We start from the raw sequence: 16,817 nt of genomic DNA on the forward strand, positions 1-16,817 counted from the left end.
CTGTCCCTCTCATGTCCCAAGCTTGTCCAGGCATGACAGACCTTCTCTAACCCTGACATTAAGTACTGCTAAGGCATGATCTTGATCAGAAAGGGCACCAGAGCCCTGCATAGATGCCTGGCTGTCCAAGACAGTCAGAATGTCTTCCTCACACACCTGTCCCAACGCGTCTCCAGACCCCATTGTGTCGGAGATGATCCAGTCTACCCAATACAGCACATGTGGTATAGGACAAAAGCACAGTCCAGGAGCTGGAGTGATGGCTCATAGGTTAAGAGCATTTACTGCTCTCTCAGAGGATCAACGCGGTGCCCAAAATCATCTATACCAGGGGATCTGACTCCCTCTTCTGGTCTTTGAAGGAATAGCAGGGTAGCCACAGCCACACAGTAGACAAAACACCCCTTCAGACAGAATAAATATAAATAATTCTAAAAACAAACAGTACACCCAATACATGGCCAAGGTCAACAGCATCTATATAAAGCTACCTCCCTACATAACTTGGAATTTCATTATGTCTGTTGTATGCTTCTGATGCTGTATTGTAAGAAAAACAGAGGCCGAAAGCTCTGGGCTTCCCAACTTCTTTTATACTCCCTCAATTAATGTTTTTATTTCCTGAGAAGCTATAAAGCAAATACAAATGTATTTCTCAATAATTTGGGCCACATGACCACTTCATGAAAGTTTGTATATAGAGTACCATATTTCATATGTTGCTTAAATACATAACAGCATGGGGTCAGTATGGTCCTTCATCGTCAATGTGTATCCATACAGTAAACCAAGCTATCCACACCCAAGACACCATCACCCTGTATAGCCCTGGCAGTCTGGGAACTTATTTTGTAGCCTAGGCTGCCTGGAATTTGCAGATATCCATCTCTGTTTGTGAGTTCTGGGGTTACATCTGACTAAAGACGCTAGCATTAAGCATAAAAAGTTGAAATAACTTTTTAAAAAAAGATTTATTTATTTATTTTATGTACATGAGTACACCATTGCTCTCCTCAGACACACCAGAAGAGGGCATCAGATCCCATTACAGATGGTTGTGAGCCACCATGTGGTTGCTGGGAATTGAACTCAGAACCTCGGGAAGACGCTCTTAACTGCTGAGCCATCTCTCCAGCCCTGGAAATCACATTTTAAAAAATTAATAAATATTGCATTTTTCTCTAAAAGGGCTTTAAAAGGGCAGTCAATAAAAACTGTGAACAGCCTTAGCAAACTATGAAAAACCATAACAAGGAGAAATAACATACATACAACGAAACCAAACCAAACCAAATCCAAAACAATCAATGGCAAAAACCCAAACCAAAACACAGAAAATTATGTTAAGCAGATTTAGTACCACAGACTTACAGCATTTGGCTTTCCTTGGACATTCAGAAGAAAGGCTGTCACCAAGGGTAAGAGTCTTTTAAAATGGAGTATAGCTGTAGTTCAGGTTCCACTTCTCATTTCTGGGTGTATGGATGTGCTGCCGATACACTGGCGGAGAACAGGATGAAGTCCCAAGCAGGCTGGGTCCTCGTCGCTCCAGACATGACGCTGTTTGCCAGGTCTGCAGGGAGAAGCAGCATCAAGGATCAATGTTGGGGTTCCTTGTCCTCTGCTTTCTCCCTCTCATGGTGTCCAGATGCTACTGCACACTGGGCAGGAAGGATGAAGCAGAGTCCAGATTGGTCCAGTTGGGAGTGAGGACCAGCAGGGCAGGGAGAGAGAAGGCCTTCTCAGATGTTCTTTAATGAAGCAGCTCTCTGAGATGATCTTAGCTTGTTCATATTTCTTTATTTGGGGTGGGTTTGATCACATACACATTTTCCGGGTGAACTAAGGTTTTTTTGTTTTTTTTTTGGTTTTTCGAGACAGTGTTTCTCCGTGTATCTCTGGCTGTCCTGGAACTCACTCTGTAGACCCGGCTGGCCTCGAACTCAGAAATCGGCCTGCCTCTGCCTCCCAAGTGCTGGGATTAAAGGCATGTATCACTACTACCCAGTGAACTAAGGGTTATATAGTTTGGGGGTGAGAATATCTAGGGTGAGAAAAGGTCATTGGCTGAAAGCTAAAGTACTGAGGTGCCTCATTAGCATAGAGAAGTGGTCCAGGTGCTGGGTATGTGACTGATCACCTTTGCTGGTGATCACCTGGTTTCCAAGGATCAAGCTGGTGTCAAGTTTTGAGATGTCTAGGATTTGAACATGGTCTACCTCGACAGTTCTATACCGGTTCCTCCTGTGGCATGGTCCATGGGCCCCACATATAGCCATTTGTCTTTGGGCCTTTATATGTCATGCTCTCAGCAAGACTAAAGATGTAACCATGTGACAGCCTTCAGCTCAGTCTTTTGAACTCACTTTACTCATCTCCACAAAAGTATTCCTGATGCCCAATCAGGACAGCACTAATTTACACTCTCAGACTCCTCCTGGATCCCAGCACCTCTGGCTGTGCCTCGGTACTTCTCTGAAGCCCTCCCTGGTGCATCTTCAGTAAGACTGGAATCTCAGTCTCTCATTGGAAATGTCCCTCTCAGCAATAACTGAACCATGGCATTTTTCTGTGCTCAAACCTTGGAATAAACATGAAAGTTCATCTTCTTGATATGCACCATACTTTTGTCGGATACAGTTTCTAGCAGCTGAAGTGGCCCTGGTGCTTTGTCCCTGAACTGCACAGCGGTGTTCATTTTTCTATCACATCCTGCACACAGTCATGTAGGTCTGTACATAGCCTCCGCTCTGACTGGCTTCTGAGCCTAAAGCACTTGACACTTGGTCAGCTCACAACTCTCTGCTTTAACTTAGGCTGTTGATAGCGAAGGTTCTTAAATTCTCAGCTTGAAGAATTACAGAAACTCTTACTGTCTCTGCCTACACAGTTATGTACAAATAATCACCAAGTCCTGATCTACAACCTTGAGACTTGAAAAGCTGCAGCCAGATGGGGTCCATGTTGAGACAGCAGAAGTCTCTGAAATGCTCTTTTGCAGTAGGATTCACTGTACTGTTTTCAATGTCACCCCTCTGGGACTCTAAAATGTCACCATCCCTCTGTAAACTGAGGGTTTTATCCAGAGAGAAGTATGAATCCTGAATCCTCTCTGTCACACTGGGTTTAACTTAATCATGAAAGATACATCTCAGATCCTGGATAAATCCTGCTTTGTCACCCACACTGTCAGCAAGTTACACATCAATCGGATGTGTGTGGGCACCTACATTTCTTCACAGTAACTCATTCTCCATGTTTTAGGAGCACACACCTGCTGAGGTAGCATCAGGTCACCCCTTCTTCAGATCTGCTTCTTTAGCATACCTCATCACCCCCAAATTACACTATTTGCAGCCACCTTTGGGGTTAAGAATAAGACTCATAATATGTTTCAATTCTCTCTGCTTGAGACAGGCTACATGGTTAATAATTTGAAGGACCCTTATGGTCTGTTCCTCCCACCCCCCAATTCAGCAAGGAACAATTGAGCTGATAGAGTCAGACCACCTGAGGGTCATGCCTGAACCTCATTAGCTATAGGCACAACACTGGCAGCAAACTCAGGTCATGCTGCCTCCAGGGTGAAATTTGCTGTTACTGTCTAGTTGTATGGTCACATCATCCACAACAGATTCCCAGGTCCCTTTCATTTGTACTCGTGGGGCCATGAATCAACCTCTTTGAGCTGGATATAGGGTACTAGTCTGCCTCTGGATAATTTTAGAATGGCACCTTCTTCACACATGCCTTTCAGCTGATGTTTGCGTAATCCAACAACACCTAACACAACTCTTGAGCATCAGGACTCTATCTGAAGTTTCACAGCCAAAAGACTGGTCAGCGCTAGTCACCAGGGGCTTCTCACTGTTTGGTAATTCATAGAGCACCCTTTGAGACACTAAGCGATGTTTCCTGGACAATTACTGCCCTCTGCTGGTTTAATTTATACAGCCTTGTCTAGCTGGCCCGAAAAGAAGACTATGTACTACAGCAGGTAGTTTCTGTAAAATGTAGGCCAGGCTTGATGGTGCACACCTTGAGATCCTATCAACTGGGAGTCAAAACCAGGCAAATCTTTGTGAACTCAAGGGCAGTCTGCTGAGAACATCCCAGAGTACACAAACAGAACTTACAAGGCCTCAGACACATTGAGTATCAAAAATACTGTTTCCTGGACAGAAGTTGTTGACTGGACCAGAACAATACTCTGAGGTGTTCTTTCCCAGGCAGTGGCTCTTAGCATTACCAATGGGTGAGGCCCAAGAAAGATAGAGATCACAGGTACAGGAGTCCCACTTGGCTCATAGTAGCCTGGGTTCCTGTTACATCTGGAAGACAAAGTGAATCTGCAGCTTTTCAGCCGAGTCCTCTTCATGGGCGAGCAGCTCCTTCTGCTTCAGCAGGTACTGAAGTCTTTCCTTCAGTCTTTCCTTCAGTCTTTCCTGCTCCTGTTCATTAAAGGAATTTGTTCTTAGTGGAGGGTTGAGCATAGGCATAAATACGCTCTCACACAAATGTAAGCACTTGCAGAGGAAAGCAAGAGCTTGCTGGTCAACCCAGGTTAGCCAAGACAGCAAGCTTCTAGAAAAGTAAGAAAGCCGTTTCAAGGTAGAGACTAAAAAGAAAGAAACCCAGTGGTCTCTGCTAGCCATTGCATACATACATGATATATCATACCACGCACATGCTTACACTACACCAACATAGAAAGAAAAAAAAAACAAGCATAAAGCAACCTCATACTACGTAAGCACAGCAGCTCTTCCAGAAGAGGTTCAGAACTGTATTATACATCTCTTGTGGATGAAGACTGCTGTTGGAAAAGTGCTCTGCTTGGGCAGAGTATGTTAAGGTGGATAGAGAAAATTTTTCCTCTGACTCACCAAATCTCCCATTCTGGCCCCCAGTCTATAAAAAAAGCCCTTCCCACATCTCTTTGTTATCAAGTCAGATCCAGAGTGTAAGCTTCAGGATGGGAGAACTCTACAGCACCACTCAGAAAAAACAGGGCCAACAAGCTGCTACTCAGGGTTCTGTCAGTGTGAACCAAGAGCTAGCCAAAGGGAAGGGTCCTCCCTGGGTTGCAGGAAGAATGGAGAAGGCCACAGGCCACCCAAATAGGTAACAATGAGAAGCACTCATTTGGAATTTGCACTGGGCTCTCCTGCAAGCTGCTTCCTGCCTGTGATATCACATGACTCCTGCCATGCAAATGACTTACAGGACCCAGGACTCACTCCCTCAAAAAGCTCTGTGCATAGCACTCTACCTATCATGAGCACATGTAGGTGTGTGACATGTTATTCACCTGTCTTCCTCACTGGACTGCAGCTTCAAGCAGAGCGGCAGAGTATGCTTGCCAATAACTCAGTTTCTCATAAGGGGATAACTTCCCAGGATAACTGTACATAGATAAGTAAACAATCATATTACATGAGGTGGGTGGCTGGTTGGGCATGTGGATTAGACAGGTGATGGGTGGAAGCACAGATGTGTGGATGAGCACAGAGACAGAACAAAGGGCAAATGGTGCCAGACACTAGCCTGACCCAGCTGCCTACTCTACCTGCTTTTATTGGTCCGCACAGATCAGCTTTAAGTCTCTAAAGTGCTTTGCAGCAGAACCCAATTGCTCTGTACTTTCCTGTTCTCCTGCCTCAGAATGTCTACCTTCTTCTTCATCTGAGTCTACTCCATCAGGAGCCAGCTGTGGAGGTTGCTGGAAACACCCTCTGCATAGTAAGGCCCTATCAGCCTCTTCCTGCCATTGTACTTCCAGGCCCCATCAACTCTAGCAGGCCCAGGTTCCCAGGAAGACCACGGAAAAGAGCACAATACAACCATGACAGCTCCACTCAGAAGACGGAAACAAGAAAACAGCTAATTCCAGAAAAGGATCCAACTAGTACTGAAAACACCAAAACCAAGAGAAATCTATGTACCTCCAAGAACAAAAGGAGTCCCCCTGCCTCCTTCCCATGAATCCTTAATGTGGTAATGGGGAAACGGCAGGGTGTATGGAGTACATATCCTCAGGATACGACAGGAGAACCAGGGGGAGGACATTCTATCTACTTGTTCCTCAAGAATCAGCTCTGTAAAACCCTGCCTGAGTCCCAGAGGCCCAGGGCTGCCTGAAACTGTTCTCATGAAGTAAATCACTTTCTTATCTACATGTTCCCGAGGATGGCAGGACAATGCTGTGAGGGGTAACAGTTTCTTTTACACTTAGCTAAACTGAGTCTAAGAGGCACACATCCCAGAGCCATAAGGCAGGCTGATGGCTAAGAGGCAGAAAGCCTAGAACCAGGCCTGGGTACTTAAAACTCTTTGGTCCAGAAACAAAGTCAGAAATGGCCATTCCACCATGGTTGGGGCCCCTAACAAGCACTTACTGATAGAAGCCAGCCCCCTTCTTGAGCTCCTGGAAGGTCTCTGAGGCCTCAGTGTTCTGATTCTCCAAGTTCTGCAGGTCCAACGTCAGTTTTTCATAAAAAGGTTTTGGCTTATGGTAGGTTCCAAACCGAGGAGCAAAGAACCCCACAACATAGGTCTCAAGGATCAAGTGAACTCAGGCTGTGGCCTGGACTACCCAAGGCAAGAAGATGTCACATCCTGACATCCTGGTGCTTATAAAACTCGTTATCCTGCCTCCAGGCCAGCAGAGGCTGAATGTCCACATGGAGCATGCTCTAGCGGCATGAGCTTATTCACACAAAGACTCACCACAAACTCACAACAGCTAGAAGAATCTCACCTGTCAAGACCTTTCCAAATACATGCTATGAACTCACTCTCCACTGCCTTAGTCTGAGTTCTGTTACTCAGACCACAGGCTCTGGTTTTCCTTTGGAGGATTGGAAGAGTCCCTGCCCCATGCCACTGCTTCAGGTTCTATCTCTCCTCCAACAAACATTTAGGGACATGAGATAAGGCACAGGGACACCCTGGAGGTGTAGCCCCCTAGAACCCATTTGAAACAACGAATATCTAATGTCTAAGGATCTTTCAGTGATAAGGATCAGGTGATCTCGAAGCTCATTTTTCTTGCTGGTCATCAGCTGCAGCTGTGTGGTCAGCCTCTCCATTTCCTTACCTGCTTCTTGATGAGGAGGGTTGGGGAAGATGGTTTGCACTCAGCAGCCCCTGTGGGTGGATGTCCACAAGTGAACTTGTATAGTGACAAGGCATAGAGGATGGGCAGACCACCCTGAGGCCCAAACAGAAAGAGAGTATGCCTGCAACCCAGTGACACCACAAAGATTTTGGCCCAGGCTTGAGATGCCTCCTGTGTGGATCTCAGCTCTCCCATCACTCTGTAGAGAAGGGAGTATCAAAGCATCCAGGTGTTTCCTCTGCCTCCCTACACATGCTTATGATGACCACACAGATGGCCTCTCCGTGCTTATTAACAGCTGTACAGGGTGCAACTTGGCTTCAGAGCCCTCAAGCCTGTGGTTTTAGAAGCTGGGAGAAAAAATGGCACAGTCCACAAGGACTCAGGTGCTGAGGAGATACCCAGATCTCTTGCCTTGTACTCTAAGCCCATGACTGTGGATGAAAAAGTCATTCAGGGGCAGAGGGTGCTCACCAGAGTGACCACTGAAAGCCCAGAACACTCTGAGCTGGCAATAAAAATCCAGTCTTGGTCCAATGCCTCTGATAGTTGTCTGCACTAGAGAACTCCCTATCACCCCAACTGCTGGTTCAGAAAGCTAAGGGGGCCACTGCCTGGGAGAGGTGGTCAGAGGAATTATTCTGTTCAGCCTGAGACCATAAGGTCTCAACCAGGAGAACTTTTCTCTCTGTTACTAGTGTCAGACAGCCACTGTACCTAAAGGAAACCATGGGGATTGAAATGCAGTGATGCCCTGTCCTGAGATGGGGACACATTAGCCCCCCTCTCAGCCTCCAAATGTTCTCCATTTGTACCCAAGTTACAGCCTCAAGCTCCATTTAGAGTTAAAGCAAAAATCTCCCAGCACATCTTCAGCCATGTGAGCTCTTGGCTTTGGGGATAGATACACTAATGTTCTGAAATACCTTACTTTCAGTAGTTATGATAAGCAAGGGATTTCATTTGCTTTTCAGAGGCTCTACTTCCTGTGCCCCATTACTGGAAGACCCAGCTCAAGCCCAGCTCCTCCAGGAAGCTCCACAGTCCTTGACCAGGACTCACTGTGTCTTCCCCAGGACCTCCTCTTCTTTGCTGTTTTACACTGAGATGGAAGTCCAGCTTCCTTCTGCCTTTCTCTGTTCTCTCTATGCTACCCATTCTCTCTTAAGTAGACTCCCCAGTCTTGTCAACATATCTATTGATGAACCCTGTAGGCACTGAATGGATGCCCTCAGGACAACTGCTGTTGCTACAACCATAGTGACATCATAAGAGATGCAAAGAACTCTTCAGGATTCAGTAGAATGTCCAAAGAAGGGACTACTCCACAGGGAGCACAGTCTCTGGAAGGACAATGCCTGCCACAGCTCAGCAGGTCACTGAAGGCCGATTCAGCTCAGTTAGTCCTCTGCTCTAGGAGTCAAAAGGCAGGAGATCGATTGTCTTTGAGACACTGCTTAGACAGCAGGAAGCCCCCACATGACCAGGAAATGATGAGTTTGTCATCTGCCTTCCTTACTCTAGTGCCAAGAAGAAAGGATGACAACAGCTGGAAGTGCAGGGCCCTGGGTACCAGTGCCTGTATCAGAACACTGAGGTTTCTGTTGACTTATAGAAGGGATTGGTGCAGAATTCCCCTTGCGGCTTCACTTCAACTTCCTTCCTCCTCTTCTTCCCCCCCTCTCTTTCTGTCTCTCTTTCTTTGTGATTAATTAGGTATTTTGAGACAGGGTTTCCCTGTGCAGCCCCATGGAAATTATTCTGTAGACCAAGCATGATTGGAACTCAGAGATCCACCTGCCTCTTCCTCAAAGTGCTGGGATTAAAGGCGTGTACCACCACCACACTTAGGTTCAAGTCTTTTTGTTGTTGTTGTTGTTTGTTTTTCGAGACAGGGTTTCTCTGTGTAGCCCCGGCTGTCCTGGAACTCACTTGGTAGAAATCCGCCTGCCTCTGCCTCCCAAGTGCTGGGATTAAAGGCGTGCGCCACCACCGCCCGGCTAGGTTCAAGTCTTAAAAGCTCCAAGCATAGGCTCCAAGCTTGAAGTCTGTTTGTACAGGAAGCAAGGCATGAGACGTGCTAACGTCAGCTTGATCTAGATAACTCCTCACTGAGAGGTATTCTTTCCAGGTGACTGTAGCTCAAGTCTGGCTAAAAATAAAAACTAAGCACACTGCTCCAGCATCAATACCAGGCTTTGGACAAATTTGTGTCTTTTGTCTGGAGTCTCCAGTGAGACCCCAGGCTGGATGCTCCTAAACATGAAAGGACTTACAAAGGAATTTCCTGAATGTCTTTTGTTTGTAAGGAAAGTCATATTATCTACTTAAGATTCCAACTCTCTGACCATGTTTACTACCCAGTAAGAGCAGACCACTTCCAACTACTCCACACAGTGGACACCAGCCCTGTGTATATGACAAGCTTATCACACAGAATTTAGTCATATTGTCTGCCCCTCTGACCATCTCACTCCCCTAATGACACTTATTCCTAGCCTGTACCAGCCCCTTCCTCTGACACAAACACTGCCTGCCTCATTGCTGAAACCCAACAGAATCTATATATTTTTCTTTTAAAAGGTAGTAACCAGAAGCCTGTCCCAGCACTTTTGATGGCCTTTTCTTTGTAGTGTCATATTTTCTTCTCATGTGTCTTTTCTTCTAGAGCACAGATGGAGCCAGGCTCTGCAGTGGGTGCACTCTGTGCACAGAGCATTGGTGAGCCAGGCACCCAGATGACCCTGAAGACTTTCCACTTTGTTGGGGTAGCCTCCATGAACATCACCCTGGGTGTGCCTCAAATTAAAGAGATCATTAACACTCTCAAGGCTATCAGGTAGCTGCGCCCTGGCTTGTTTCCTGGGGACCAGTGGTCCTTGTGCTCATGAATGCCTGTGATTTATTAACTGGGCAGTTTCTGATGTCCAGAGGCAGGTCTGCTGTATTGATCATTGTTTGGAGTTTTAGAAAGTCGCTCAAGTCAAAACTGGATATAGTCAAAACAAATCTGTTGTCTTTTTTTTCTTTTTTATGGCTTCTAGTTACAAGAAAGAGAAAATATTAAACTCACTAGCAGTATTGAGGACTAGGTTACTAGACATTTCATCTTTGGTGTCATTATTCCATGCTGGAGTGACCCTGATTGATTTTCCCCCTGCTTTGTTTCTAGCCATTCTCTGTAAGCCCCTAGTGATCCAGGCGAGTTTCCAAAAGACCTGTGACTAGAAGAACTAGAGATGTATCGTGTCTTTAGGGGTAAAAATTATTTTGTCTATTCTCTAAGTCTTGCAGAAGAAAAAATATCAAATGAAAATTAGCTGCTTCTGGTTGTAGACCAGCAGCGGTGGATATCCAGGTTGGAGGTCTGCTTGCCTCCTGTGGGCTGGTCAGATCTGTCTCAAGGGCCTGTGTTGAAGGGACACTGTCTGCTGTGAGAACAGGTGGTGATAGTTGTCAGAGGAGCCAGGGTATTGCTGAAGAGGGGCAAAGGGAGGTGAAAGGCATGAAGACTTGGTTCCCCCTTCAGCAGAAGGTCAAGGCTTCTTCCATATGGAAATTTTCTTAAGTCTTTTCATGGACAGAATAGGGACCTGGGATCTCCCAAAATTAGCTAGCCTCAATGAGAGGTCTGTGAAGTCTTTGCTGCAGGCCTCCCCGAGGTGAGCTCTCGTAAAGTCCTCATGGCTGTGAGTAGCACTCAGAGGTCATACAGCAGCGCACTGTGCAGTCCTGGTCCCTTCCTTGTGTGCTGACCCTTGCTCCTCCTTGCAGCACTCCAATTATCACAGCACAGCTAGACAAGGATGACGATGCAGATTATGCACGCCTGGTGAAGGGCAGAATTGAGAAAACGCTCCTGGGGGAGGTAAGGAATCCCTTTTGATGACAGTAGTGGGGATGGCTGAGAATGGCAGGAACCAGGTTACCAGCCACATTCTTGTTTCTGAGGCTCTCTGGTGGGAGAATGGGTTGCTGCATTTTGAGCATTCTGTCATGAACACATCTGATAGTAAAAGGCATCCCAGAGGTGCCCAAGCTGTCTTCCATATTGACTAGTAGAATGGGAAGGAGAACTTCAAGCTTTTAGTAGAAGGTGGCAGCCTGTCTGGAGTCATGGTCACTGATAGTGTAGCATGTACCTAGATCACTTCAAATAACAACAGTGATGTACAAAGAACATGTACATCTTCTTTGGACCATCAGTCAATTTCCAGCACAGTTTCCTGACCCTGACATTTGCTCTCTCTTCCCCCAACGATTATCCAGTAATCTGTTGTGGGAAATAGAGCAGGACTTGGTTTGTGCTTGTCAGACAGGGCAAGAAGTAGGAGTAGGGTGGCTCCCAGAACAGGCTGCCTCTCTTCACTCCGAGCTTCCCTTATGGAGAAAACTCTGGGTGCTGAGGCTGTCCAGACAAATATCATCAATGAGATCGAATACACAGTGGTCAGCCACGGCATGAGCATTAACAGGAGGCACGTGATGCTGCCTTCTGACCTGATGACCTACAAGGTATGAGAGAAGAGAGACTCCAGCTCATCAGGGGTTGTGAAATCTACTGTCTGGCAAAATGGAGCCAGAGAGCTTGTATGGCATGTGAGGCACACTGGTATGAGGACTGACCTGGATAGGAAGTAAGGTGTCACCACCAAAAATCCTAAGTGGGGTGTTGAGGCCAGGTGTTCTGGTAAATTCTCAGGGTGAGAATTTTAATACAGCCAGTCACTGGAAGAGAAAAGCTTGAATAAGCTTTTTTGATGTCCTGAATTTTATTAAACTGGCCATTACCAAAACCAGGTTGCCCATGGGGAAATGGGGTGTTGGTCCCCTAACACATTCCTTTTTGATTCTGCAGCAGTTTTCAGAGTAGAACTGGGGATATAGCTCAACAATAGAGTGCCTGCTTAGCATGCATGGGCCCTGTGATTGCTTCTATCAACACACACACACACACACACATGAGAGAGAGAGAGAGAGAGAGAGAGAGAGAGAGAGAGAGAGAGAGAGAGAGAGAGAGCTTTTGAAGGTGATGGCTCATGCCTTTAATACCAGCACTCTGAAAGCAGAGGCAGGCAGTTTTCTGAGTTCCAGGCCAGTCTGATCTAAAGAGTGAATTCCATTACAGCAAGGGCTACACAGTGAAACCCTGAATGAATAAATAAATACATACATACATACATACATACATACATACATAAATACATAAATAAATAAATAAATAAATAAATACTAAATAATAAATTCATAAATATATACATAATGTAATGAATGAAGTAATGAATTAAACAAATAAAATAAAAAGAGAAAGACTTGAAGTGAAGCCAGGCGGGCGATTCTGCACCCATCCTTTCTGAAGTCAGTGGAAGCCTTCTAAGTGTTCTGAACAGGGCACCAGTACCCCTGGCTCTGCACTTCCAGCTCCACTGTTACTTTTTCTTTTAGGCACTAGAGTAAGGAAGGCAGGTGGCAAACTTATCTTCTTTTGACCATGTGCAGGGTTCCTGCTGTCTATGCAGTTTCTCAGACTATATTCTGCATCTTGACTCCTGTTGTTGAGGATTGGTTGGGCTGAATTGGTCTCTAGTGACCTGATGGGCTGAAGCATGCACTGTCCTTCCAGAAACAGGGCACCTCAGCTATCTCCCTTGTTTACATGGGAAGGAAAGTGATGAGCCAATACAGCCAGGTGATATTTGGTTGGTCTGGGCTTCACATCCAAGTTTGCAATCCTAAGTCCGTAATGTTCCTTCCACTATATAAATCCAGTTCTCTGTACACAGTTCTGGTTGTTTTCAGGTGTATTTGAGTGCATCATCCTGGGAATTCCAACAAACATCAGAACTCTGCTCTTCAAGCTGTCACACATGGTCAACAGGAACTCAAAGCCACCCAGAAGACTCCTGATCTTTGACAAACATGAGTTCCATATCCCTCTTGTCACATAGTTTATGGCAAGAGGTCACTATTCCTGACCTTGGCTCATTGTTCTAGCTGCTGTTGAATAGAAGAACTTTGTATTAACTAGGACAGATGTCTGCATGACCATACCATGGTCAGACAAGGTCCATGGCCTCAACAGGAGTTCCTTTGATGGGGAACCGAGAATCAGTTTGTTACTTTCACTGAGGGGGCCTCAACACTGGCGCTCAGCCTGCTCAGTGCCCATTCCACCTCATTCTTTCTCTGCAGAGGATCCCAAGCTGTTCCCACACCTGCCTGGGAGACAGTTCTAGGCCCACATAGGCGGGGGCACAGTGCTGGTTACCCAGTCCTCACTTATGCTGAATTTTTCAATGAAGTACTCATATAAATACATTACAGTACTTTATCTGTTCTGAGATAGTTCCAGTTTGTTGTTTTACTGACTCCTCTGGAAGGAGGAGGTTCTCAATGGCTATGTCCCAGGAGAGTCTCCTGAAGTAGGCACCTCAGCTTTGGGTCAGTACAGGGAGAACATTAACAGCTGTTCCCAATGATATCAGCAGTTCCCTTTCTGGACATTCTATTGTCTCCTGTAGAGCTCTTGGCATCCCCTGTGACGTCACCAGTGCTGTAGCAACATCATCTGCTCTTAGGGCTGTAGACCTGAGAAAACTAACTTCAAAAAACCCTTGGAAAGCACCTATGAATGTGAGATCCAGTGTGGAATGGCTAGGCCCTGGTCAGGCACTGTCTATGTGAATTTAGATACTTTAAGAGAAAATGAGAGGGAAAGCTGAGTTTTCTAGTAAGTTAGTCACTTTGGAGGACTCTGTAGCCTGTGGCTCCCAAGTGAAGATGCTGTCCAACATCATTAACAGTCCTGAGGAAGAAGAGGGGAGGTTCCCTTAAATTCTCTTATAGCCAGAGGTCCTGAGTAGGGTCACCTCTTATTGAGAGCAGCAGTTGCTTGTCAACTCCCAGTCTAATAACAAATCTGGCTACTGAGGAAGTCTACCAAGGTATTCATCAGATATGTAGATGCCTGGACTCCACCTTATAATGATCTCTGAATGGTGGGGGTGTGGTTCTAACATGTGTGGTTAAATAGCCTACCGGGTTCCCTATGGGTCAACTTGATTTAATCTCTGGCCAAGGAAGTGGAGTGTCTCTGATGACCTCTATCTAGCCTCTCAAAGGGATCAATGGGGTTGGGCTCAGATACTTCCTGCTGGGACAGCATTACTTAGGGAAGGCAGAATTTGTCATAGGCACAGCAGTATGCTAGTAGCAGTGACCATTACTCAGTACTTCAGATAAACACTTTCATTTGGTCTCCATGTGGAACTAGAGACAAAAGCAAGGTCCCTAGAATAGAAATATCACTTCCACTTCCTCTCTATCTTCTTCAAATGAAAGAGTGGTAAGGAGAATGATAAGTTGTTTTCAGTAGAAAAGGATGGGTAGGTGAGGCCTTGAAAGTAGGAGGTGTTACAGTTTGGCCTTTTAGACAGGGTCCCTAAGCTGTGTTCTCAACTTAGGTTCACAGGTTATCCTTGACTTTAGATCACCCTGCTTCCACTTCACAAGAGCTAGAATTAGAAGTTGGTTCACAAAGGTTGGTGAGAACAGCACTAGTCCCTGAACCCTGGCCTTCCTATAGGCCAGGCAGTCACTCTGTCAACTGAGCTTTATCTACAGCTATCCTGCCCCCTGCCTCTCTTCTCCGTCATTGACCTTTTATTATTTTATTATTATTGTGATAATGATGATGATACAGATTGCCACTGTGTAGATCACAGAGGCCTGTCACCAATCCTGCTTTGGTACCTTGGGTGCAGAGAGGAGAGCACCACATTCAGTGTAGCGGCTTTTTTCTTGGTGGCTCCACTATTTCAGTTCCTCTGCCAACAGTTGATCACACTGTAGTCAGCACCCTGATGGCTGCCTTCTCTATCTGCTAAGACATCTTGGGGCAATTTCAAAGGCTAAGCACATGGCTCCTATGCTTGTTTCCCCTAATCCACATCCCACTTTGCAACCAGCCTGCAGTCCCTTCCTGGATGTGTTTTCAAGCTCCTGTACATGATGAGGTGTGTGATCTTCCTCTTCCACATCCATCCGGGTGTAATTTTTCAGTGCTATTTAATTGTTCATATTGATTAATAGTGGTATTTTTAGGAAGAAATGATCAATTCCTGGGTAGGGTTTGGAAAGTATATATTCAGTTCCACATGATGGAAGAACTAAGGTGCTTCCCATTAAGCCTAGAGTGATCTGTGACTCTGGAAGGAGGAGGTGCTCAATGGCTATAACCCAGGAGAGTCTCCTGAAATAGGACCTCAGCTTTGGGTCAGCACAGGGAGAACCATAATAGCAAAGGCTGTTCCCCAGGACATTAGCAGTTCCCTTTCTGGATATTCCATTGTATCCTGGAGAGCTCTTGGTATCCCCTGTGACGTCATCAGTGCTGTAGCAACATCAACTACTCTTAGAGCAGTCAATCAGTACCTACAAAGTTGATCCTGAGTCATGTTTTCAAGACTGAGGAGTCTACTTGGAAGAGAGAATGGGAGGCATATAGAGACCAGATTGAGGCAGAAGGAAGCTAGCCTTCCACTTCAGAGTAATCAAGCAAGAAAGAAGTGGTCTAGCGGAAGGCACAGTTAGTCCTGGGCATGTGATGTAAAACTTCCTGGAGAATGTGGACTTCAGTTGGGCTTTCCAGCAATTGGGACACAGGAAATGAAGCCTGTGGGAAGCCAATTAACTTACCTGATTATCATAATTTCTGAAAGTCAAGGATTGCAGAACATTTGTTTGTCCATTCCCAAAACAAGGACTTGACAATGTCAAAGCTGTTATACCGTGAGCTCCTACCTTTTACTCTTCATGGACATTAGGGGTATATCATAGAGACAAAAAGAGACCAGCAGGAGTCAGAGAGGGACTAAGGTTTCTTAGTTTATGGAGGGCATCACAGCACTTTGCTTCTTTTAAGTTCTATGTCTATGTGACAGCAGTAACAGGGAGAGAAACATGCTTCTGGCTATGTGAACTTGCGTTCTCAAAACTCTTCTGACCATCTCTCCCTGAGAGTGATACTTTATCATTATGAATCAGCTATTTTGGGTAGCAAGCATTTCTCTAATACAGCCAAATAACTGTCAGAGGCAGTGGATCAAGTCAGAGACTGGATCCTATGGCCAGCTCAGGAGTGTTTTGGTCTTGTAGTGAAGTGAATTGATAAATCTATTGACCCTGTTATTCCCCTCTGTGACTTTTTAATCCTCAGTCATGGGCCTAGAATGGCAATGGCAGGAGATCTGGGCATCTCCACAGCACTTGGGTGCTTGTGCAGACAAGAGATTCGAAATGGGCTCTTCTGCTTGTGGTCTGAGTGACAGAACTCAGAGACTGAGACAGTGGAGAGTGAGTTCTCATCATTCATTTGGAAAGACCTTGACAGGCGGTAGCTTGTGTGAGATACTAGCCACAGTAAGTTGGCAATGAAACTTTTTATTTTCCTGCCAGATGATTGTGTGCAAGAAGTTCCTGGTAGCAGCTAGAAGGGCCTGGTCTTACTTTTACCGTTTCAATGCTTGCCTTGAAGGCTTGGGGGCTCATCAGTGTTCCTCTCTGGTGCTGTGCCTTATACCCTGAGACAATACTGCTCCATGCATTTCCTCAACATCCCACTGTGCTCTTTCTGTCGCTGTCTTTCACTCTCTGTTTCCGTCTCCCCCTCCCCGACTTTCTCTGTTTCTCTCTCTCT

The 16,817-nt window shown here is 45.8% G+C and overlaps 1 protein-coding gene across 1 annotated transcript in view; it reads left to right on the forward strand.

Moving 5' to 3' along the window:
* Nucleotides 1-9,858: 9,858 nt before the first annotated feature.
* The window catches only part of LOC114613263, a 56,304-nt gene continuing 49,345 nt past the window's right edge, over nucleotides 9,859-16,817 (forward strand). Inside the window, exons 1-4 of the mRNA XM_028758505.1 lie at nucleotides 9,859-9,959; nucleotides 10,705-10,782; nucleotides 10,895-10,988; nucleotides 11,510-11,635. Coding sequence (XP_028614338.1) covers nucleotides 9,859-9,959; nucleotides 10,705-10,782; nucleotides 10,895-10,988; nucleotides 11,510-11,635 — 399 coding nt within the window. The remainder of the gene's footprint in view (nucleotides 9,960-10,704; nucleotides 10,783-10,894; nucleotides 10,989-11,509; nucleotides 11,636-16,817) is intronic.

The sequence above is a fragment of the Grammomys surdaster genome, unplaced genomic scaffold, assembly GCF_004785775.1.
Source record: "Grammomys surdaster isolate TR1022 unplaced genomic scaffold, NIH_TR_1.0 126198, whole genome shotgun sequence".
NCBI classification, from domain to species: Eukaryota; Metazoa; Chordata; class Mammalia; order Rodentia; family Muridae; genus Grammomys; species Grammomys surdaster.